Source organism: Carassius gibelio, chromosome A4 (genome assembly GCF_023724105.1).
Source record: "Carassius gibelio isolate Cgi1373 ecotype wild population from Czech Republic chromosome A4, carGib1.2-hapl.c, whole genome shotgun sequence".
Lineage (NCBI taxonomy): Eukaryota > Metazoa > Chordata > Actinopteri > Cypriniformes > Cyprinidae > Carassius > Carassius gibelio.
In genome coordinates, this window is record NC_068374.1 from 24,068,776 (window position 1) to 24,092,698 (window position 23,923).

Sequence of the window (23,923 nt, forward strand, 5' to 3'; positions counted from 1 at the left end):
TAAATTACAAAAATGTGTCATGGTTACTTTCTTACATTTAATATCTTTACTATCGTTTTTGCTTAGGTATAAATGCACAAGAATGCATATGTTGTTATTTTTTCAAATGCTACTGTTACTGACACTGTAAAAATTGCATTACAGGACTCCCATGTTTCTTACTGTTCACCTAAAACTTGATTTAAAATAAATTTGAAACTTGATTAGCTTTTTTGAAACTTTTATATATATATATATATATATATATATATATATATATATACATATATATATATATATATATACATATATATATATATATATATATATATATATATATATATATATATATTAAAATGTAGTATATTCATATGATGGCAAAGCTGAATTTTACTCCTGTCTTAGGTATTGCTTCATAAATCATTCTAATATGCTGATTTGGTGTTCAATTATCAGTTATTATCAGTGCTAAATTATCAATAATGGTTCTTATAAACAGTGTTTAAAACAGTTTTTGATGCTTAATATTTCATGAAATTCAAAATATTTAACAGTGTAATAAGGACATCGTCATTTATATTTTGAAATATTATGATCTTCTATTTTTTTTTATTCTATCCTAATATTATTTTCTTCTATTTTGATCTATTTTAAAATGTAACTTGACTTTTCAGCAGCCACTACTCCAGTCTTCATCCTCACATGAACAGTCACAAGTCTTACTAATATTCTGATTTGGTGGTCGGTTATTATCAGTGCTCAATTATTAATAATGGTTGTTATTATTATTAACGTTTGCTGCTAAATATTTTATTTCGTGACTTTAAAAAAAAAATCTAAACAATTTAAAACATTTAAGTAAATATATAGAAATACACTTAAGTTAATCTGTTTTGCTTGGTCTGAGGGGCTTACTATATGGGCTATTTTCTCCATGTATATTATTGTCTCCGCCTCGCGTCGTGACCGCATCACCACCTCGGGTGTGCATTATTTTTCTCATAATTAAACGGCCCGTCGTCAATTCTTCCTTATTTCTTTACTTTTATTGTGGAAGAATGTGATGTCACGGACTCTTAATTTGTCAGCGTGAGCGCGAGGGGGGAGGAGGCTCAGATTCAGCGCAGCTCCGCCGCAGCGCTCAACAAACATCAACCTTTGAATAGAGAATAAACATGAGCGATCACTGAGCCACTGATCCGCCTGCTCAACTGACGGACATTCACTTCATTTCTTCCTTATTTTGATCCTCGGTTGACCGCCAAACTGTCTAATCTGGAGGAGGACGGGGAGGTGAGAATTTAGAAATATGATGGTGGATATAAATCACAGTCGTGCTCTTGTAAATCTTTAGCTTTATGCAGGCTCACGCTCGTAATAATATACGATACAGAAGCAGGCGTGTGACGACTAAACAAACAATCGCAATGTCGGTTTGTTATATATCACCTGTCCATCACCGATGCTTTGTTTTTTGATAAACGAGGCTTATTGTTCAGTGTTCATTGAATATGACCACCTTGCTGTGATCTGTGGGGGGGTTTCCACGTAAAAGCATCTGTTTCTGTAGACCTGTCAAACTGCATGTCACGTCTTCAAGGTCACGCGCGCAGACGCGAGGCCGAGCGCGCTCGAATCAAGTTTGCGGTTTGCCAGATTGATTAGTTTGAACATCAATGACCGCAGCAGGTGCAGGAGCCTTCTTAGTACCGATCTGGTATTTTTTTCACAGACAAACCATGCTTGGACATTAAAAATGCTAATGAAGGAATATAACGGGAGCTCCGCTTGTGTTACATTGAATATTGCGCGGTTGCGATTCGGCTTTTAGGCACAAAACCGCGAGTAACGTTATTTGATATTCAGAGCAATAACAACAACACTCTTGCTTCCGTGATACTGCTTAAAACACATTTCCATAAACAAGACATTAAACTCGAGTAACTTACTTTTCAGAAAAGAAAAAAAAAATCGTCAATTAGTTGGAATTGGGAATGGTTTAAAAGAAGTCAAACCGTCAAGTTTTGCATGTATCCAAGCAGCGACGCACATACTAAACACCGGCCTGGATCAGCGTGTAAAAATGGAACGGAGCGACACAATAGATTTACTCATTCGAATAAAAGTGTTCTGAAATCACTCATTTGAAACTCTGCTTCGGGTTTTACATTTTCTCACCAATTACAGAGACCCACACCTACCAGTAATTAATGAACTAGTTAGCCACTTTTCTTTACATTATAGATCTTACTCTTGTTTTTGTTTTTAAATTAATGTCTTTAATATATATATATATATATATATATATATATATATATATATATATATATATAATTAATGTATATATATATATATATATAATTAATGTATTTAATATAATATTATATATATATATATATATATATATATATATATATATATATATATATATAATATTATATTAAATACATTATATATATATATATATATATATATATATATATATATATATATATATATATATATATATATTAAAGACATTAATTTAAAAACAAAAACAAGAGTAAGAGTAATTTCATATATATATGTGTGTGTTTTGTTTTAGTTAATGTTTATTTTATTTAAATTGTAACAAAAAAGTACTTTTATTGTTTTAGTTAACTGATTACCCTAAATTACAAAAAAAAAAATGTAATTGATGGAATAATAAAAAATAAATCTTGTAATTATGATGAATTATTTTGCTATATTTTTTATTGTTGCTGGTCACTGTGATGATGATTATTATTAATAATTACATTAGTTATCTAAAAAATAATATCATTTACAATAAATACTGATAAATCAGTTATTGTTGTAATTATTGCAATCTTTCATATACACATGTAGAAATACTGTATGTGTGGTTGGTTTGGTAGTAGGGCTGTTTTGTGTAGTTGCATTCATTTATATTCAGAGAGCTTTGGTTTGCAAATGATTTTCCTGTTCTAGGCTAGCATGGCCATGACGGGAGGCATGGCAGCGCCGCTCCCGATGAGTAACCACACACGTGAGAGAGTCACGGTTGCCAAACTCACGCTGGAGCACTTCTACAGCACCCTGCTCACTCAGCACGAGGAGCGGGAGACGAGGTAACCGTAGCAACACTACACCTGTATCACTCAATGTATCGTTTCAGTCAACTATTATTTGATTAGAATAAAGCTCACTTGCAGCGGCTCCCTCTTGTTACAGGCAGAAGAAGCTGGAGAAGGTGATGGATGAGGAGGGTTTACCTGATGAAGAGGTGAGAGATGTCCTCAGAGAAGATCTACTGACCTTAGAGCTACCTCACGTTATTGTGGAGTTATTAATGACTGCCTGAGTTAATAATCACAGAAGTGTCAACAAAAAAAAAACCTGTTTTGCTTATCTGAGAAATGGTTTGAATAAGATTCAGACTGTGTGCTTTGTGCTTAGTACCCTGCTCCGAGTATGCCAGGGATGTTTAATGTGAGACCAGTGTTGTTGCATGTGAATACCTTAAAAATACCTTCCTGAGTAGTTTGTCTTTTTGTTGTAGAAGAGTATGAGGCGCTCTCTGCACGCTCGTAAGGAGACCGAGTTTCTACGGCTCAAGAGGACCCGTCTTGGTCTCGATGACTTTGAGTCCCTTAAAGTGATCGGGAGAGGAGCATTTGGTGAGGTGTGTCTACAGAAGTATACCGTTTCAACAGTTGAAATATATATACACACACACACACACACACACACACACACACACACACACACATACAGGTGCTGGTCTTATAATTAGAATATCATCAAAAGGTTGATTTATTTCTCTAGTTCCATTCAAAAAGTGAAACTTGTATATTATATTCATTCATTACACACAGACTGATATATTTCAAATGTTTATTTCTTTTAATTTTGATGTTTATAACTAACAACTAAGGAAAATCACAAATTCCCGAATTAGTGAAACCAGCACCAGTGTGTATATATATATATATATATATATTTTTTTTTTTTTTTACTTCCACACCATTTCAATTATTTCAATTATTTTTATATTATATTATAACTCTACAAATCCTAATTTTGTGCTGTATTCAGGTGCGCCTGGTTCAGAAAAAGGACACGGGTCACATTTATGCCATGAAGATCCTCAGGAAATCCGACATGTTAGAGAAAGAGCAGGTATGGACTCCATTCGATTCCATTAAATTCAGCCCTCTCAGATAGTCCCCCGTCTGTCATACCCATCCACTGATACGACCTCTCCTCACCTGTATTCCTCCCTGGGGCAGGTGGCTCATATCCGGGCCGAGAGAGATATCCTGGTGGAGGCTGATGGCGCCTGGGTAGTGAAGATGTTCTACAGCTTTCAAGATAAACGCAATCTGTATCTCATCATGGAGTTTCTGCCTGGAGGTAAAGACAGATGAAGAAAATATCACATGCTCTTTACTGATGTAGCTGTTAGGGATACAGAACTGGAACTCGTAGCAGCACTATGGAAAGTACTATTTTTAGTGCAGCAGCCCAGAGGTCATAACTCTTGTGTGTGTGCGTGTGTTCAGGAGATATGATGACTCTGCTGATGAAGAAAGACACGCTGTCAGAAGAAGCTACGCAGTTTTATATTGCAGAGACTGTCCTGGCCATTGACTCCATTCACCAGCTGGGCTTCATTCACAGGGATATCAAACCTGACAACCTGCTGCTCGACTCACGGGTGGGAATTCGCCTTTATCTCTTATTGACTCACACACACAACAATAAAACATGGTCACAGTGTTCAACGGAGATGAATGGGTTTATGGAAGACTATTGTACAGTAGGAAATGGGACACCTCATAACATGCTGTCTTTATGATTTGTAGGGCCATGTCAAACTGTCGGACTTTGGCCTCTGCACAGGCCTGAAGAAGGCCCATCGGACTGAATTTTACAGGAACCTCACGCACAACCCTCCCAGTGACTTCTGTAAGAAATCAATTTCCTTGACTATGACCTGCTCTGCTGTACTTATTCAGAACATTTTCCTTCCCAGTCATAATGACATAATGGAAACAGGATGGAAGAATTCAGTCTGACTATGGTGCAAACAAATTTAACGGACGTTTTAAATGGACCTTTAGGCAAAATATAATTAAAACCAGATCAAATTAACCATATTTGCTCTGTTTCCACCTCCTTTAGCTTTCCAAAACATGAATTCAAAACGGAAAGCAGAAACATGGAAGAAGAACCGAAGACAGCTGGTAGGAGAGTGTTTCTTTATGCTACACAACAGAAATGTACTGGTATTAACAGTGATTCCATTCCTTTCATATACAGGCGTATTCAACCGTCGGGACGCCAGACTATATCGCCCCTGAGGTTTTCATGCAGACGGGTTACAACAAGCTTTGTGACTGGTGGTCTCTTGGAGTGATAATGTACGAGATGTTGATAGGTTAGTTACTTTCAGATACTAAACACTAAGTAAACGGGTCAAATCAGGCCAGTCCTCTCTCTCTGTAAAAGCATTCTGCTGTAGCCTTTTCCTGTGCTGAAACAGGTATTTGTTTTGCTTTCCTGTTCCAGGCTACCCACCCTTCTGTTCCGAGACGCCACAGGAAACCTACAGGAAGGTCATGAACTGGCGAGAAACGCTAATTTTCCCCCCTGAAGTCCCCATTTCAGAGAGAGCCAAGGACTTGATCCTTAGGTCAGAGATATTTCTATATATGTAACACAAACCGTATAGAAGAAAGGAGTCGATTAACAATCCAAAAACAAAACGTCACTGGGCTTTTAAGGCTGAAGTGATCGTTTCCGTCAAGTAAAGGGTGCCACCGTTTTCAAAAAATAGCTATTCATTACTTGAGATAATGAGAAATTTGATCTGACCAAACTGTGTTCTCAGGTATTGCACAGATGCAGAAAACAGGGTTGGATCAGGAAGTGTGGATGAAATCAAATCTCACCCTTTCTTCGAGTCCGTGGACTGGGAGCATATCAGGTACTTCTGCACAAACACTTTTCTGTGTTTCTTGCGTCATCACAGTGTCATCTAGAACTGCAAAGTCACTGTTTGTGAGCGAGACGAATACAATGTTGATTTTGGCAACGTTAATGTGTGTGTATGATCATAGAGAAGCATTGTTTGAAGTTGAGAACTGAAATTGAACTGTTTACCTTCTCCCAGGGAGAGACCTGCTGCTATTTCCATTGACATCAAGAGCATCGATGATACGTCCAACTTTGATGACTTTCCAGAGTCAGACATTCTACAGCCAGGTACCGTAAACCGGTTTTAAGAATCAGCTAAATCTTATGGACACACCGTACATAAACAAAAATATACACTTTTAGAAATGATTTGAGTTTGCATCAAAATTGTGCATCTCCAGATTTAAGGCCTGTTCACTCCAGTAATGATATCTCTGTTGGTGTCCACACAACCGCTATTATTTTGTCTGCCACGTTAAAGTTGGATCGATTCTGATTGGCTGTCAACAATTGTATCATTCATGTGATCATTCCTCTGTGTTATTATAAATGTGTGGTACTATTAGGATAATTTTAAAACTTCGCAATTATAAAGTTTTCACCCTCAGTGTGAACGGACCTTTAATCTGATTCAGTGGCCATATTAAATTTGATTATTGTTAAGTTTGCTTAATACATTTAAGTTATAGGTTCTTCAACAAATTTCTTGTTTTCCAGTTTGTAGAACATATGTTTAGGATAAATGAGTAAAATAAGATACAAATAAAGTTATATTTAAATATATAAATATTATATATTACATGCATAATCCCCTAAAATGTACTGATTTATTAAGTAGTTATTAACACACAATAAATGCACAGACTAAAATGTATCCACACCTGTAGTGCTCACAGATCAAGCATGTTTACGAATCGAAAGCAGTGCCATTCTCTTGATCTATCTGAGTTTACCTGAGAAAAGACCTTTAGATACAATACAGACCAAATACTCATATACGAACAGATGTAATTCATTTATAACTATATGGATTTAATGTCACTCTTTGTTGTTCTGAATGTCCTCTTCACCTCTCATTTCAGTAACAAATGTAACAGAACCAGACTTCAAGTCCAAGGACTGGGTTTTCCTTAACTACACCTACAAACGCTTTGAGGGATTGACACAGCGTGGCACCATCCCCACTTATATGAAGGCAGGCAAGGCCTGAAACTGGCACTGATGGTCTGAAAAAAGGAGGATTAGAATGTAAATGACAATTCAAATGCAGATTTCTGCAGATGAAAAGCTTATGCACTGCCGCTTTGTGCTACACAGTAGACTTGTTCTCAGAGGAGTCCCTGGTGACAATAAAAAGGGGGGAAAAAAAGCATAATATTTAAATGGCCAAACATATGGAGAGACTCTCTTGTCCTGCTGCTCAGCTAAAAGGAGACACAGATGTTGTCCAAATGCTCTTCAACACTGGATCAAACAGGGTCAGAGAGAGAGAAAAAGAGAGAAAAGGGAAGCAGATACATCACTGAAGCCTTACGTTCAGAAAACAGAGGACGTTTTAACCTCAAACCTCCTAGGTGACTACACTGCAATAAAGTTGGTTACTCTCAGTCACTTTTAAGCTTCTTTTCCCAAGGAAGTTGAGAATCTGTATAAACCCAAACGAAACATGTACACTGTTAGACACACTGTATGATATAGTTAACTACCTGATGCTGAATATTCCCCTCAAATGTATTTTGTGTTTTTGTGCAGTTGTTTTAATTTTAATATATGATTGCAACCTACCTAGAAGAAGCTTGAAGAAGAGAGGAATTAGGGGGTTTCTGTTTACGTCAGTGAGCAGCCCGCCCTCCTCTATCTGTTCCTGTTCATTTCATTCACACGGTGATGTAGTTCATTCATTTTCTTTTTTTAATTATTTTTATTATTATTGTGAGCATTGTTCACCTATGCAACCATTTTTGTAGTTGTGTTGTGACACATGCAAGATGTAGCTTCAATCAGTGGTTTTAATGGGAAGATAAATGATGCTAAAAACCTGCTCTCCTTTATATAATCAAGTTTTACAAATGTACAGGGTTTAAAAGGATGAAAATAATCGGCTAAATTTCTAAAACATTTTAGCATATTGTCTGCAAGTTAACTGAAGATGCTCAAACCTTTAACCAAATAACAACTACTGGCCTGTCTGGAGAACACCAATTGGGAAGTAAACCTTCAGTGTATGGCTGTTACTGGATAAGTTTTGGCATTTTTGTACATTGACTATGACACATCTTGGCCAGTAACATCATACAGTACACCCATTTTCATCCAAATGTAATTGTTGAGGATATTTAGTGACTGAGCACCTTCTGTTGTGCATGACTACAAAATACCGGCCAAATAGACTGAAAAGAGCAAATGCTGTAGGCAGCTTACTTGTAAAAGATTGGTGCTGGGGAGGGGGTTTACGTAATCTATTCGTTTTTGTTGCTTTGTTATATGTTTACTTGGTGTAAAAATGTAAAAGCAAGAAATAAATGTTCAAAACATTGACAGTTTTCACAGACCAATTTGTCCAAGTCAATGGAAAGTCAAGCACCCTCTCTAGTGGTGATTTCTATAACTACAATTTAACAAGAGACCTACTGTATGCTGGTCAGCACACCAAATGTAGGAGTTAAAGCTGCGGTAGGGAACTTTTGACACTAGCGGTTAATAAACAGAACTGCTTGCGTCTTGCGGAAGAACATCGTTGCCGGAACTACTTCTCTCTGTTTATGTCTATGAAGAATCACAAAGGTACTGGGTTACTCCGCCGCGGTACCCCCGAAGCAATCTAAAATAGTCAGAATATAAACACTTATTATAGGTGCACCCTAGTGATTCAGGACAAGCCAAAAACACGGTTTGGAAAACGGATTCATGGTGTACTCGATTATTATATAGATTTTTCTACATTTTGAACACAAACAAAGTTACGGACCGCAGCTCTGATTGGTTATTTTTTACCGGGAGCGATGGAGTTTCTGCAAATGGCAATAGGACCACTGGGAGGAGCCAGAGGAGCTTGATTTTTTTCACAGATTATCTGTCTCATATTCTACTGTCAGGACATAATGACAGGTTTAATAAATATGTAAAAACTATTTTTTTATCAAAAGTTCCCTACAGCACCTTTAAGAGAAAATTTACTTTTTCAGTAGTTTACTAAATGTTTCTTTTAAAACGAAAGCGTCAGCCTCTTTGAAAACGTTTAACCAAGTTATATATTTTAATATATGTTAAGGTTTAAATGCAGTAATTTTAATATATAAATATATCGAAATTTTTCTAAATTAATAGACATTTTCAGTTATAATATATAATGCATGCAATGAAAAAATAGGAATAAACATAATTCCTCATACAGTAACAACTTCACCTAAGAGTGTGTTTTCTGATTGGCTCAACTGTGTTTTGCATCCGCCTTCGTTCGTGCTCATATGGCAGATCTTTTGTAAGCACCGCAAGTGAGGTCGGGATCGGCAGATTCACGGACTTTCGGTTCATTTCGAGTCGAATATGATAGATCGTGATGTTTTTTTAGGTCACAGGGTCAGTCAGCTCGATCATTTCCAACTCCTAAAGTTCAGTTCGACGGATACGTTTTAAAGAACCGGTTCAAAAGAACGATGCGTTCTAGAAGTAATGGATTTCTAATGATGTCTAGCGCACTGTCTATATTCAGCACATCGATCAAGTGAAGCTTGTAAGGTTTAATGACAATTTTCATGAATAGTGTGTTTGCGTTAAAGTTTGTATGTCGTAAACGGCACTGCCGATGAGTGAAATCAGGTCATTTCCTTAATCTCAGGTCTAGTTAAATCTGTGCAGGACAGATCAGACACATGTTGAGATTAAACCCCTCTTTCGATGCTCAAAAAGATGTTGTGGCAAGCATCTTGGCGAAGGAGGAAAGAGCAAATATAGGTAACGTATGCGGACTAAATGTACTTACTACACTATTGTTTATTTATGATATTAACCCAACCGTATTTTAATATGTCGCCGAGGGCATGCTTTTATTGTCCTTGTTTAAAATGTGTGCAGGTGTTCTTGAGCCTCGCATTCTGAGTGTGGAGAAAGATGGAGGGGTCGTGTACTCTTGGAGAGTAAGTTGGGCTTTAGTTTCATGTGTCACTTTAATTTGACAGGTCATGCGCGCGACGTTCCATTCATAGCAGCGCAAATGACGCGCGCGCGGACAATCTGTCGCCAGTCTACAGCAAATGAGCACCACAGGCCATACATACAATAGACGCTATAGTATGTGTTGGCTTACATGCAAACTAAATGGATGTCACTTTGTTCACGTGTTGTTATCCTTTCTGCTTTTTTTGTCCTTTTAAAAGTGTGTTTTTTGTTTGTCTTGTTTTTAATTACTGATTTCCCAATCCTTATGTTTAGGGGGCAACAGGAACTACAAGGATTGGGAAATATGATCCTCACAGTACAGAGAATAAGGTACAGTATGGATAATAATTTTGGAGATGGACATTGGGCCTATGCATATGTAATTCCAATCATGTACACATTATTATAAACAGATTATAAATTTAGAGTAAAAAATGACAACTTGGATTTGTGTATTGAAATAAATGAGAGAATTGTGTGTCAGTCTTAATGAAATGAACTATGAAAGGTTTGTGTAACCGCGTGCCTCTTGTGTTCACAGCTCCTCTACACTTTTGACAAGCAGGTGTGTGTCAGCAGCTGCTCTTTAAATAAAGAAGAAACACTCCTGGGTGAGACTACAGGCCAATATAATATACTTTAAGCATCATTGTATGGGTGATAATGTTTAATTTGGTTCATTATGGGTTTGAGAAGATAATTACTAATGTGAGTTTTTTCTGTGCTAGCGGTCAGCCTATCTCAGTCCACACATGGAGCTTTTAAACCAGGTACGAGAAATCATTCATACGTTTATTATTTACTGTTTTAGTAGTTCTTGACTGCAGGCTCAAAAGTGCAGGCCTTTTTCTCCTATTCACTAAAATAGATGTGTGCTAACTAGAATGTATTTAGGAGCATGTGTAAAGTCCCCAAAGGTCTACAAAAAGCCAATATATATATATATTTTTAAAATATGATTTAAGGTCATAAAGACTCTTAAATATCTTAGATGGTGTATAAAAGGTCTTATTTATAAGAATTTTATTTATAAGAATTTTAATAAGTATTACATTTGGGGATGAAAAACAAGAATCACCATACAACCAGTGATTATTAAACTTCAAAAGACTATGATTACATTAAATAAATAGGAGCGCTGCTAACTGTGTCTATATATACATACATACACACATACACACACACACACAAACAGTTTACACAGACTGAAGTAGGCCTATAAATAATTGCATTATTATCAAATACAGTTTAAGCAGAAATATTTAAAAACCTAGATTTCTGGATTTTAATAATTTCATTTTTCTTGTAAATATCTCATTGTATCCCTTTATTGAGAAAAACACAGTATTTGATACATTTTCATCGCACCCCTTATGGTTTTTGATGTGCTCCAAAATTCAATGTAAATTCAAGCTTTTAGGCCTTTTATTCATTTAATAATAATAATAATAATCAGTTTTGTGAGACATCGAGAGATGATACTGTATTTATTCAAATGGAAATTGAATAAATTTGACTGAACTCCACTATATCAATTGTCATAAGTTGCAGTTATTAGTTACAGTTTAACACAGTTTTATTTGCGTCTCTTGCACGATTGTCACAAGCGCCTGATTATGAAATATTTTTATGGTTGTACCATTTGAGGACATATTTATTTAATGCCTTGCAGTTTTATACCGATATGCTTTCACTTCTCATATGAGTTGCCATGGTAGCATCATAGCGAAGCCGATAAATAAATGTTGCATAACATTGTGTCTAAAAGAAACTCTAATTCTGTCACGAAATGCATACAGAGTTTAAATGTAGGCCTAATGATTGTTTCAGTTTTAAATTCAAGAGGCTTAAAATCGATGCTAGTTTACTTGCATCATAATGCACTTAAAAAAAAACTTCATTCCCAAAACAGAGAATCTAAGTGTATATAAATGAGCTTAGCACAGGCTCGCAGTCACATTGTCTAGGTTATTCTTTAACTCCTGACATAGCCATAAATCTATAAATCGTTTTTCTTTCTACTTTAGTGTCAAAATGTTTAACTCTCCTCATTGAGATACACCCAATCAACAACACAAAGGTCCTGAAGGCGGTGGACTGCAAAGTCAAAGTGCAGGTAATGAACAGCTGCTGATGAAACACCCAATACAGAATTCCTCATGAAGATCCAGTGTAAATCCCACTGAAATACTAAAATATTTCCTATGAACCCCTTTCTAGTTTCTTTACCCTAAGACATGCCGGACCACTGTACTGGAGAGTCATTTGCTGTTGGCGGCAGAGGATGGCTGTATGTATTCCAGAAACCATCTATATATTTTTTTTTTGCATTGTACTATACCATATTTTGTTCAAGCTACTACTAGTTTGGATATTTTTATTTTTATTTATCGTGAATGCTTATTTTGTTGCTACAGATGTTGATCAGTACCACATTACTCTGACGAGGCAGGAGGGCTACAGAGTGGTAAGGGCTGCTCTTTATACATCTGTTATGGTATAAGGATGTATAAAAATGTAAGGATGTTCATATGAATGGTAAAAACCCCTGTGCTTGTTCAAACAGGTAATGCAGAGTCCTGAGCGTCTGAGCAGAGAGAGAGTGGCGGAGGACTTCAGCTGGGTCCAGTGGGACTCGGACACTCAAAGACTCTTCTACCTCACTGCACGGGTCAGGATCACGTTCACTATTGCTTGCCCTTATTAATATTCTTCTCTTAAGTTTTGAAGAAGGAACATGAACATATTTCCATGTGTCTGTTTTTTTTTCTTCTCCACTCTATAGGAGAAACACACACTGAAGTGTGTACAGTTTTACCCCGATCGCAACTTTGAAACCGTGGTAAACGTCTTTGTGTCATAACTAAACTGCCTTATTTGAATAATATTGAGAGGAGCTGACTAATTCAAAGCAAACGCTTTTATGTGCAACAGTTTGAGCTTCCACTGGAGATGCCCAGCGTTTCTTCTGTAGCTTCTTCTGTGAGGTCAGTGACTTAATTCAGTTGACTTTTTGCAGTAAAAGACACGCTCAGACAGCTCATAATATGTACAAACATGGTCATGTGATTGTAAAAACCCTGTGTTAAAAGAATGGTTTTACAGGTTTGTTAATTTCGGGTACGATCACTATCAGGACTCGAAGGATGAGGGTCTCAGGATAGAGGTGTTCACCAGCCTAACAGGCAAGTTATTTCACATGTGCTCTTCAATATGAAATCATACTGTGAAACACTGAAATATTTGCTCCATATTTACTTGTGTTTTTATTTTTTTTCTAACTTATCATGGGATAGAGAGTAAGTTTATATTTTCTCCGCTTTTTCACATGCATTGAATTAATCATAATCAACATGCTTCACATTGCTGATGCTGTAGTAGTGTATAAGCAGGCATATACCATATTTTTTGGACTATAAGTCGCACCTGAGTATAAGTCGCATCAGTCCAAAATTACATCATGATGAGGAAAAAAACATATATAAGTCGCACTGGACTATAAGTCGCATTTATTTAGAACCAAGAGAAAACATTACCGTCTACAGCTGCCAGAGGGCGCTCTATGTCTTCAGTGTAAACTACAGGAGCACTGAGCAGCATAGCGCCCTCTTGTGGCTGGAGAAGGTAATGTTTTCTCTTCGTTCATTTCTCTTGGTTCATGTCAAATTAATTTTGATAAATAGGTCGCACCTGACTATAAGTCGCAGGACCAGCAAAACCATGAAAAAAAGTGCGACTTATAGTCTGGAAAATACGGTAATTGCAAAAGCAATTCCTGAAATCATCTACAGTAAATTGCCAAAAGGCTATAAATCGCCTACGTGATTTCTGTTGATCTGCATTTCAGCTCTTTTGGCTATCATTTTGTGTTTGTATGTAATTCGTTTGATTTGAACTGATGTAAGTTCTTGTTCTGAATCTCTGGACGCCTTGAAAAGGAACCATGTGTGTGTGCTACAGCCCTCCAGTGCACTGGCATAAGGACGCCACCTACACTATTGCATTTGTGCACAGAGGTACAAACCAACACACTGCAGTGATATAAACACACAGATCATTATAGAAAGCATTAAATAGACTCTCGCTGATAGGTTGCAGTAAGACGTTCACCGTGTCTCTAGAGAAAGGCTCCGCACCTGCTAATTTGCCAACCGTCCATCCTATCTTCATTCATCTGGGTTAGTACAGCCGTCGTCTCGCACTCAGCCCACAGAAATGCATACATGGAAGACTGTTCATCTGAAATAGTGTCATGGGTTGTGATGTTTTATTCATTTCAGATTATTATATAGTGGTGTACCTGGCTGATCATTTCCTGCACCTCATCAACTGCAGACAACAAGACCTGCTCTGCTACAGTCTCTTCCTGTCTGGTAAGGCTGCTTGTTATAAAATCTGCATTTCACATATATTTAGTATGATTTGAATTTGAAATACAATCACTTAAAGCTTATTGTGTTTTCTGTGTGTATTACCTTACTCTGCCAGGGGCGGATGGTCACATCGAAGCCCTGGGTTTGGGCAGAGAGGTCGTGAGTGTGTCTGGCAGCAGGCTGCTTGATGTCCGAGCCGGCACGATGTACACCATGGAGCTCAACCCTGACTTCCTGCTTGAGCTTCTCAGTGCGGCCAGGCCTGAGGCCCAGCGGCTCGCTGCTCTGCACTGCATGCTGGTCTACCTGCAGCCAAATCCTGTGATGGAGCTCAAGGTGAGCGAGAAAGAGTGATCAGTTTTGGAATGAGCATACTTGCCAAAGAAATTGACTCTAATATGATTCTCATTCCAGATTATAAACTGGATCAGTGAGAATGTTATGAGCTTTGATGCTTTTGATCAGATTCAGGAATTTATTCTAGGTGAGTGCTTCTGTTCATGCGGCCTATCTCTATTTTGCATGCAAAACGAGTATTAGGAATAACAGCATAACTCTCCTTTCAGCCAGCCTGTACAGAATAAGCTACCAGCAGTGCGTGAGCCTAGATAAGTTGTTACCGTACTCCTGTGTGTTCGAGAAGAAGGTAAACAGTTAGCTATACTTCTTTTAAAGATGAACAGAGTACTTTCATCATTCCACAATACTTATTTTCTGGGAATTTTCATCGGTTTAATGTAAAACTTGAAAGAAGGTGTTATTCCTTGCTTTCCAGGAGCTTCCTGTGGCTCTTACAGCAATCCCTGGGGTAAAATGCACTCCAGAACTGCTCTGTCAACCAATAATTAAAGGCAAGGTAAGAGATACTCCAGAATCTATGTGCATTATTATATTTCATTAAATAGTCTTTGCGGGATGAGCAGCCAAAAGTATTTCAAAAAGATGTGGCAAACGTGTTCATGTTTTAAATTTTTTGAATTTAAAGTCAGCTTTGAAATTTAAATTGATCTGATTTACTTGTGACATGTCGCTGAACATTGCACACGGTTCACGTATAGTGTGTCACTTTACAGACATGAATCACTAGGGTACACCTATAATAAGTGTTTATATTCGGACTATTTTAGATTGCTTCGGGGGTACTGCGGCGGAGTAACCCAGTACCTTTGTGATTCTTCATAGACATAAACAGAGAGAAGTAGCTCCGGCTACGATGTTCTTCCACAAGACGCAAGCAGTTCTGTTTATTAACCGCTAGTGTCAAAAGTTCCCTACCGCAGCTTTAAATGGGCTGACAGATACATTTCTAGAGCAGCAGTTTACTGTCTAAACACTAGGTGGCAGAAGAAACAGTGGCAGACCACTACTAGGGCATAGACTGAAACAGACGAGGTAATCCATATCAAATTCATTAAATCGGCTTGGGAGAGGTGTTATTGGGAAGCTTATCAACAGGAAATGTTTGAGTTGTGAAGCAGATTTCAACTGTCAACTAAAACCAAGACATTGATAGATCAGAATGATATTGTGAAACTACCCCCGAAACATTTGCCTTCAGTCCAAAACGATCACTAAGACACACTTCATTTGTCAAAAGGGTACAGTGACTAATGTGTTTCACGGCTTACAAAACCTGTTTTGCAATTCTCCTTTTGTGATAATGTTGTAATTGTATTTTATTATTTATATTTCTCGTGGGTTATAGCCCAAAAGCCTGCAGGGTTACTGGGAGGAACTACAGCTCGTCTTGGAAAGGATGAGGTATTTTGAGGGGGTACCGAGCCCTCGCTTCAGGACCAGTCTTATTAAAGAGGACTGGGACAGATTTCAGGCTGCTATGGTGAGCACCAGGAACACACATTACGCATCAGGACCGAAGAGACCCAGAATCTGTTTGTTAAAAAGTTGAATTTGGTTAAAAAGTTCTATTCTGTTCTGGGATTTGTATAGACGTATTGGGAGCGATTGGAGCCACAGCACAAGTGTCCATTTCACACACACACATTCACACAAGTCCCTAGTGGAGCATGCATTACTCAGTAAACAGAGAAAGAAGGTCTTTACTTAGAATTTACTTCTAAATCAAACCCAGATGAAATGTTTAACAAAAGTCGTTTGCAAGCTTTTTTTTATGGTGAAATGAAATCACTACTGAAGCTCGAAAAATTAACTATTACCCACGGTTGAAACACCATCATTTACAGGAAATCTGAATACCAGCTGAAGCTTACAGACTTGCATCAAAAACATCTTTACGGCCTTATTGGGAAAGTTATCTAATCACAGTTCATTTTTTATGATTTTAGAGGGTTGCACATTATTATGACTTTTTTTCTTAAAAAAGGAACTGGATACACATGGTTGATTTTTAATTAATTAAAATATATATTTTAATTTATTGCCAGCACTAGTTATAATAAATTGAAGGATTAAGTTGCTACATAAATATATAATTATACATTTTATAAATGTATAATATGCAGTATATAAAATATAGACACATTAATTATTAATCATCACAATATGACGGCCACAGTATATTGACTTGTGAGCAGCTAATACTATGCTAAAGCTATCTGTTTATTAATATCCGTTTCTTGTTATTGCTGCAGAACTCCGAGAAGGAGAAGTCTCCCCACTGTCATCGCCAAATTGAGGAGAACACAAAAAAGTGGGTGGAAGTTCGGCATGTGCCAAACATTATGTGTGCGTGGATTATGTGTGCATGGAGACTGAGTGTGCAAGAACAGCGTGTTACAAAACAAAACAGTGTCATTTCATGCAAAAGCAAACTAACCCTTATATGAATAAGCTGAACCTCTTTAAAACAAGACTGTTGTTGTTTTGTTGTTGATTTTTGATGAGACCTAGGAGTGAAATGCAGCTTGATGGAACTGACATGTCTTTTTTTTCTGTTCGTTTCTTACATCCAGAGTTCTGTCCATGGTGGACACTTGGCGTTTGGGTAAGAGAAACGAAAGGATACTTGTGAGATTATATATCCCTGATCAAATCTTGGAAGTATTTCAAGCTTTCATGGAAAGTCCCAGCGACTGAAGTTTCAGGGTCTCATTCTCTGGTCTGAATGTAATCAGCCTCAGTACCTCCTTCCTACTCAAAACACACACACACACACACACACACACACACACTTAAAACAAATCTATGTGTTATCTTGTGTTAGTCAGATTACCTTTCAGAGCTGGTGTTTGTTTTTCTTTTCACTTTCTTTTCGCTTGTTGTTCACCCAACAGCTTGTTTTTCAGTTCCTATAGAGATAATAAAAATGGGTCGAATTATTAAGGTCGTTCAGCATTGTCTGACAGGATTTTTATAGCGATAGATCAACCAGATTAAAAAAAAAAATCGGTGGTCATGTTGCTTTCTTCCGTGAAACACAAAAGAAGATATTTTGCAGAATGCCGACGCTGCTCTTTTCCATGCAACAGAATCATATAATGAACCCAAAAAAAATGTGCACTAGTGAGAATGAGATTTGAGAGCTACGGATGAGAGCAGGGCTTTTGTGTTTCATAGAAAAATGAAAGCTGTATGGGTTTGTAACAACATTGGGTGAGTAAATGATGACAGGTTTCTGTAAAACTAAACCTTAAACTCTCACTTTTCTTTCCGTCCTTTCAGATAAGCGTGTAGTTCCACTGTTTCAAGAGGAGGACCAACAGCAGAGGGTGCTAGTGAGTCTGGTGAGTAGTGGCCCTTTCATCCAGCAGTGTAGCTCTACACACAAAAAAAAAGCAGACATTCCATCAAAGCAGCTGAAATCAGTGAATAGAGGACAAGTGTAGACATTTCTAGACCATTATACAATCCTTGACCATGACAGCGAGGCTGAAAGTGCTAATCCATTAATGATTTAATTTAATTTAATTTAAAATTATGTATTTATTATTTATAGTACAGCTTTCTGGAATGCATGGTTGTGATTGGCCAATGGTTCTGACTGGTCCTTCAGCAGTTAAATTTCTTTGTATAATTGAATCTCGTTCCAAGCAACACTTAGTGTTCTTTTTTTTTATTGCAAAAAGCTGTATGTATTATTTTTTGACAATTTCAATAATTTGTGATATAACTGTAGATTATAATACACTATTAAATATATTACTTTTTCAGATGGTGGACAAACTCCGAGAACACTTAAACAAACATTTATCCCGACTGGGGAAGAAAAAGATTGATTTGCTGGTGGTGAATTATGCGGCAAAGCTGGTATGTGTTTGTACAGTTGCCTCATGCCAGAGATCTCTAGCTGCACACGTTAGAAATTGTCAGCTGGGGGACAAATCTCCTCTGTTCACACAAAACGAAGCTGCACCTTAAGCAAAATGTCCTTTTTATATATATTTTAAGGCTGTCACTAGATCAACTGATTAGTCTACTTTGTGATTAGATTATAAATTGTGGACAGAAATAAGTCTTTAAATGTGCACAGGGGCAGCAACCTTCTATCTAACAGTGTGCACTTGGTCCTAGAGTGATAAACTCTTGCCCTTATGCCAAAACACAGTGACTGTATCTCCCTATGGCTTGGAGGATTGGAACAAACCCTCATAATGTACTACTCTCCTATTACGCCAAGGAAGAATAGTTGAATATATCCACTTTACATCTGTTTCCACCAAACTGTCTTTGGATCGAGCCCAATTAGGAGAGCAGAGAGGAAGCAGAAGTTTAGTGGTTCTTCCTGTTTTCAGATCAGGGTAAGCATGAGGATGTGAGAGCCCATGCGTGATCTGTCTAGTAAATGCACGCACTGGAGTTAATGAGCTTGATGAATTGAACAGGGGTGGTGATTATGAGTTCGTGCACACATTGAAAACAGGAAGAGAAAGTGAGTCAGAGTGTCCAGGTTCTGACAGATTCATAGTCATTTTAAAGAGGATGGGTGTTGTCTTGCATCTGCCTTTTGTAGTAATATGTATTTTGTAATATATGACTGTGTTCTCTGTTCAGCTGGAACTGGTCTGGCATGTGTTGGAATTGATGTGGCAGAAGCTGAAGCTGGGCCCCTGGGTGCTCTGCATGTAAGTGCACCTGTCCATGTTCTACTTCCTCTTTGGCAGGGGATCGAGAGTGCTTGATTTCTTGAATCTAAAGACTTCAAATCTCTGTTTTAGTCAGGAGCAGGGCAGTTCAGAAGAGTGGGCGATGTTTCATGTGATGTTGCGCATTCTGGAAGCAACTAAAGGGCTCTGTCTCCCCCTCCCTCCAGGTAAGAGGACGCTTGATTGAGAAAGTCTGAGAACACTTAAACTGAAAACCGTTCCAAATCCTAATGAGCTGCCTTTTTGTCTACTACCTGCCTATAAAGACAGAATCCCATCTGAACCTTATGAGTTACTATTTGGAACGCCCTACATGTGCAGCAACTATCACAAAAATATCCCTACTTACATGATGAGACTCAACTCACAATTGATTCCAGTAGGGTTCGACATGAGCATGTTGCTGTACTTGAGTATTTTAATTAGATTTAACTATTTACTTAATTAATATTTCTCAGGATTTAATGAAATAAAAGTATATTCGCTCCATCTGAGATCACATACTGTCTGAGTAGGTACTATGTTTCATTTGTAACGTACTTCGCGACTTTCTATGTACGTACGTTCTATGTCGTATAAATGTGTGTAGTATGAATGAAATTCAAATGCACTACATTTATCATGGGACCTATGGTATCAATTGGTTCACTCCCGTGGCCACATGGGATAGTAAAGTGTCCATCAGATGCACACTTCAGAATCTGGGTAGAAGTAGTAGGTCATCCAAGAATAAAATGATTTCCCAGACCACATTTTATCTACTGTATAGTAGGGAAGTAGGCATCTTTGGACGCAGACATTTCTCTCACCTTGTTTGCCATTTTGGATCAGGGCTTGGTGTAGTGCTTTATCCTCCCCAAAAATCAGATTTTTGCATTACGTTCATGCATCGTCTTCAATAGCTTTCTTTTTTGGACCATGTTCATGCTATTTAGGTAGGCTGCTGTTTTTCTTTCCATGTTTAGACATATTTAGACTTGTTTAATGATGCCAAAGGGAGAAACGGAATCTTTAGTTCTCCCATGGCTGACCAAAGACATTTGAACCCTCTGAAGATTAATCTAGATCTCAAAGGGTTGTCTCTCCAAAATCCAAATCAATCCCGTGTAGTTTAGCTGCTGGGTGTGTCTGATTTTCTATGACTCGGTGAGCAAAAAAAAAAACGGTTTCTGAAATCTGAATTGTGCAAGATCTATCTGGATGGATCCACTCTATGAAACAAACTCTTTGACCTGGGCTCAGGCCTGCCTGGAAGGCGATTAGTAGTGGAGTCACTGACCCAGTGCTTCACTTCGGTCCACTCTATCCATCACAAAACTGGTTCATTATCTGTGCATTTTTAGGTTATTCTACACTGTTAAGTGTGCTCGGAGTCCGTTGTCTCCCACAGCACACCTTTCTCCAGTATGTGGACCACGGCCTTCTTCAACTCACAGAACCATTTGTTTCACGCCTTATGACAGGTAACACACATTTTAATATACCCTGTTCTGGAATCTGTCCATTTATATATTGAGTACATATACAAAGTACTTAGACTTTACCGATCACCTTTGACCTCCTTTGCTTTCCTACAGCATATTGGTCGCCACATTAAGGTCTCCAATAGGCAAAATGTATCCCTGACCTGGAAAAAATTAATTTGATTAATTACCCTCATTATTAAAGAAATATGGTCATTTAGAAGCCAGTGTTTTATTTTAAGTACAGTGTTATGATCTCTTACTCTTTCTCTCCATCTACCGCATGACAGATTTAGATAACAGTGATGCCAATGAGCAGTTGAAGTTTAGTATCCTGAAAAGACTTCCTGAGGTAAGTTTCCAACTTAACGTTTCTCTTGAAATCGGTCTTATGGAGTCCAGCCTTTGGCTCACTGCTCGCCCAGAGCTTGAAGCTGCTTCAGTAAATGTCAGAATTAATTCTGTTTAAAAGAAAAGGATTGTGAGCATGTTTGTGGTCATGTGTTGGATCTCAGCATGTGGTTGGGCTCCAGTCTTTGCAAGCCAATTTTGCAAGCCAATTTCTCCCTTGCTGATTAGTCCTGATGACTTCCATGGTAGTGCATTCATCCATTATTGATTTCAAACGTCTTGCACCTTTGTTTCGAAATCATTTTAGATCCTAGGGTTATTGTAAATGTTTTCCAAGAAATCAGAATTTCTTGGAAAATTCTTGGACTGTATTCTTCAGAATCTGTCATTAGACTACATGATACTCTTTCTCTGAGATGGGAAAATGTTAAACAATAGCCATATAGATGTAGTTACAGTAATGCAGCTTTCCTAAAATTTTGACCATACAGTATTTTAATGGCAGTAGCAGATAATACTAATGTTAAACCAATCAATTCCCAAAGTCCCACCCAACATTTTTGCTATGAACTAATATTCTATTTGAATCATGAAAAGTCACATTACAGGTTGTGAACGACTCTTCATGTTGACTTCATGTGTTTTTTATAATTAGCATATGGAGCAGAGAGTAAGCCAGCAGTGGGATCATCCCATCATTTCTGCATGTATCTCCAGAGAATACGTCAGGACTCTGCTGGAAAAATACTCAGAGAACAGGGTGAGTATGACAGGGACAGGCCCAGTTCCAGAACCAGAACCAAATTATTAAAGGCTTATAGCCTTTTATGGCCCATAGCCTAGAAAGTGTGCAAAGAGCGTGCAGAACTCAGCACTGAACAAAAACTGGAGTGGATTCTGACTAACTTAACTTCTGATTGGTCATTGTGTTTAAAAAAAAATCAACTGATTTGTCTATGATTGGCTACTTTGTTTAATACTACAAAACACGTTGTAAATAGAAACATTTGGTGCTCTTTAGTACGCAAACACAAATACACTGGATCATTTGTCAGTTTCACCAGCATGCTATCACTACAGTTACAGCTGAGGGTGCTTTTGGTTTTATTTGAGGATTTTTTTTCCTTCTTTCTGTATTTGTTTCTTTAGAAAAACGCTACAGCACGAAGCTGGTTTGAATATCTGCCAAGCAGCTGAAAATAATACTTGGATGAAACAGCTTATTAGACTAGACACTGAATGAAATGTAACAACTGCTGTTTAGATGTTCAGTTGTTAATAGAACAAAGAATCAAGTATTTTGATTCCTAGGAAACTGAATCATGGACTTGGCTCTTATATCAAAACACGTTTACCAGCAAAACACATTATTTATTTATTTTTAGGACTCTGCACTCTTGGACTGTGGCAAGTCATGTTCCTATCCTGATTTCCTGCCCCTTAACTACCTCACCAAGATTCTCTGGAACAGGGAGGAACAAGGTACACGGTTTCAGAGATGACGTTATTCATAAAATGTGTTGTAGAATAGTAAATGTTGCCATTTACTGCAAGGTAATAATCCTGGGTGGGTGTTGTATTTTAGCTCAGAACCCTTTTGAAGAGCAGGAGAATGTGGATGTCAGGTTTGTGGAGGAGACTGCGTTGAAGCAGACACAGATCAAGCTGGACTTCGAAGTCAAGTAAAAACAGCCCAGTACAAATGGTTAAAGTGGTAAAAAGGGAAACATGGAAAACATTCAGAGAAATTAGGGGGGGAAAGTGCCCCCTGGCCAAAGAAAAAAGCTTGATTTATTCATGTGAATGTAGTAATGTACAAAAATCTCAATGTTAGTGACATCTTACTAAAAACTGAAGCCCAATGCCATGCTGTTGAACGAAGATTATTTCCCGGCTGTCAGTCTGCTCTAATTATAACATTTTAGTACCCAAAAGGACATGTAATGACGCTACTGATGCCAATAGGTATGGTGAATATTATGCACTTTTCTACAGTATACACAGATGCAATGGAAGAGCACTAACAAAAAATAACATGTTATGTTAATAACATAAGATGTTAATAGATGTTATGTGGGGTCAAATGGGTACATTTGTGAATATTTCACAAACAAGAAATAAAAAAAAAATTATATTCTTTATACTCATCATGCTTAGTTTTTATATTCTACAAAATAAGATGCTTCTTGTCGATAGCAATTTCCTGAAAGGTTATTTTATATTACTGCCAGTGTATGTTTGCAATTATAGTGTTTAGCCTGTAAGGCATGCTATTCACTTTGCAGCAGTTTTTAGATGGTTATTTGTTACTTTTCTCTAAAGCACTTTGAGCTATTATGTGTACGGAAACCCAAGTATTAAAGGGATAGTTCACCCAAAAATGAAAATTTGATGTTTATATGCTTACCCCCAGGGAATTTGAGATGTAGGTGACTTTGTTTCTTCAGTAGAACACAAACCGTTGTAGTCTGTCATTCTTAAAATTGATGTGAATGGAAATCACGGCTAAAACATACAATAAAAAAAAAAAAAAACATACACCAACAAATCCAAATGAAACCCTGTGGGTCGTGAC

General features: G+C 37.5%; 3 protein-coding genes across 4 annotated transcripts in view; 2 read left to right on the plus strand and 1 right to left on the minus strand.

Moving 5' to 3' along the window:
- LOC127973903 (leucine-rich repeat and transmembrane domain-containing protein 2-like) overlaps positions 1 to 3,592 on the minus strand; it is a 42,051-nt gene extending 38,459 nt beyond the window's left edge. Inside the window, exon 1 of the mRNA XM_052577402.1 lies at positions 3,480 to 3,592. The gene's annotated coding sequence lies outside the window, so the exon portion shown is untranslated. The remainder of the gene's footprint in view (positions 1 to 3,479) is intronic.
- Positions 1,050 to 8,476, plus strand: LOC127973887 (serine/threonine-protein kinase 38-like). The gene is made up of 14 exons (XM_052577401.1): positions 1,050 to 1,272; positions 2,950 to 3,089; positions 3,193 to 3,244; positions 3,521 to 3,643; positions 4,057 to 4,140; positions 4,251 to 4,374; positions 4,524 to 4,678; positions 4,827 to 4,929; positions 5,146 to 5,207; positions 5,284 to 5,401; positions 5,533 to 5,656; positions 5,855 to 5,950; positions 6,137 to 6,228; positions 7,023 to 8,476. The coding sequence occupies exons 2-14, from the start codon at positions 2,956 to 2,958 to the stop codon at positions 7,148 to 7,150; spliced, it is 1,395 nt and encodes a 464-aa protein (XP_052433361.1). The 5' UTR covers positions 1,050 to 1,272; positions 2,950 to 2,955; the 3' UTR covers positions 7,151 to 8,476.
- A 912-nt stretch (positions 8,477 to 9,388) lies between these two features.
- On the plus strand, positions 9,389 to 23,212 carry LOC127973861 (gamma-secretase-activating protein). 2 transcript variants are annotated; one of them, XM_052577400.1, is made up of 32 exons: positions 9,389 to 9,673; positions 9,779 to 9,894; positions 10,015 to 10,076; positions 10,372 to 10,428; positions 10,640 to 10,709; positions 10,827 to 10,868; positions 12,126 to 12,214; positions 12,319 to 12,388; positions 12,516 to 12,565; positions 12,665 to 12,769; positions 12,884 to 12,940; positions 13,033 to 13,085; positions 13,204 to 13,283; positions 14,037 to 14,114; positions 14,190 to 14,276; positions 14,379 to 14,471; positions 14,587 to 14,807; positions 14,886 to 14,955; positions 15,038 to 15,117; positions 15,247 to 15,327; positions 16,177 to 16,311; positions 17,084 to 17,142; positions 17,405 to 17,436; positions 18,114 to 18,175; positions 18,603 to 18,698; positions 19,443 to 19,513; positions 19,607 to 19,701; positions 20,878 to 20,997; positions 21,288 to 21,349; positions 22,004 to 22,108; positions 22,734 to 22,830; positions 22,934 to 23,212. In XM_052577400.1, the coding sequence occupies exons 2-32, from the start codon at positions 9,813 to 9,815 to the stop codon at positions 23,032 to 23,034; spliced, it is 2,562 nt and encodes an 853-aa protein (XP_052433360.1). In that variant the 5' UTR covers positions 9,389 to 9,673; positions 9,779 to 9,812; the 3' UTR covers positions 23,035 to 23,212. The 2 variants fall into 2 exon arrangements, with proteins under 2 accessions (XP_052433360.1, XP_052433359.1); XM_052577399.1 differs by having other exon boundaries at positions 9,389 to 9,894.
- Positions 23,213 to 23,923: the final 711 nt, after the last annotated feature.

What these genes read in the sequence shown, in the direction of transcription:
- LOC127973887 (XM_052577401.1), top strand. Translation starts at nt 2,956, where the DNA reads ATGGCCATGACGGGAGGCATGGCAGCGCCGCTCCCGATGAGTAACCAC. An exon ending in CACGAGGAGCGGGAGACGAG is followed by an intron (nt 3,090 to 3,192) that starts GTAACCGTAGCA and finishes CTCTTGTTACAG; the next exon opens with GCAGAAGAAGCTGGAGAAGG. An exon ending in GTGGACTGGGAGCATATCAG is followed by an intron (nt 5,951 to 6,136) that starts GTACTTCTGCAC and finishes ACCTTCTCCCAG; the next exon opens with GGAGAGACCTGCTGCTATTT.
- LOC127973861 (XM_052577399.1), top strand. Translation starts at nt 9,813, where the DNA reads ATGTTGAGATTAAACCCCTCTTTCGATGCTCAAAAAGATGTTGTGGCA. An exon ending in GTTGGCGGCAGAGGATGGCT is followed by an intron (nt 12,389 to 12,515) that starts GTATGTATTCCA and finishes TTGTTGCTACAG; the next exon opens with ATGTTGATCAGTACCACATT. An exon ending in ATCCTGTGATGGAGCTCAAG is followed by an intron (nt 14,808 to 14,885) that starts GTGAGCGAGAAA and finishes TTCTCATTCCAG; the next exon opens with ATTATAAACTGGATCAGTGA.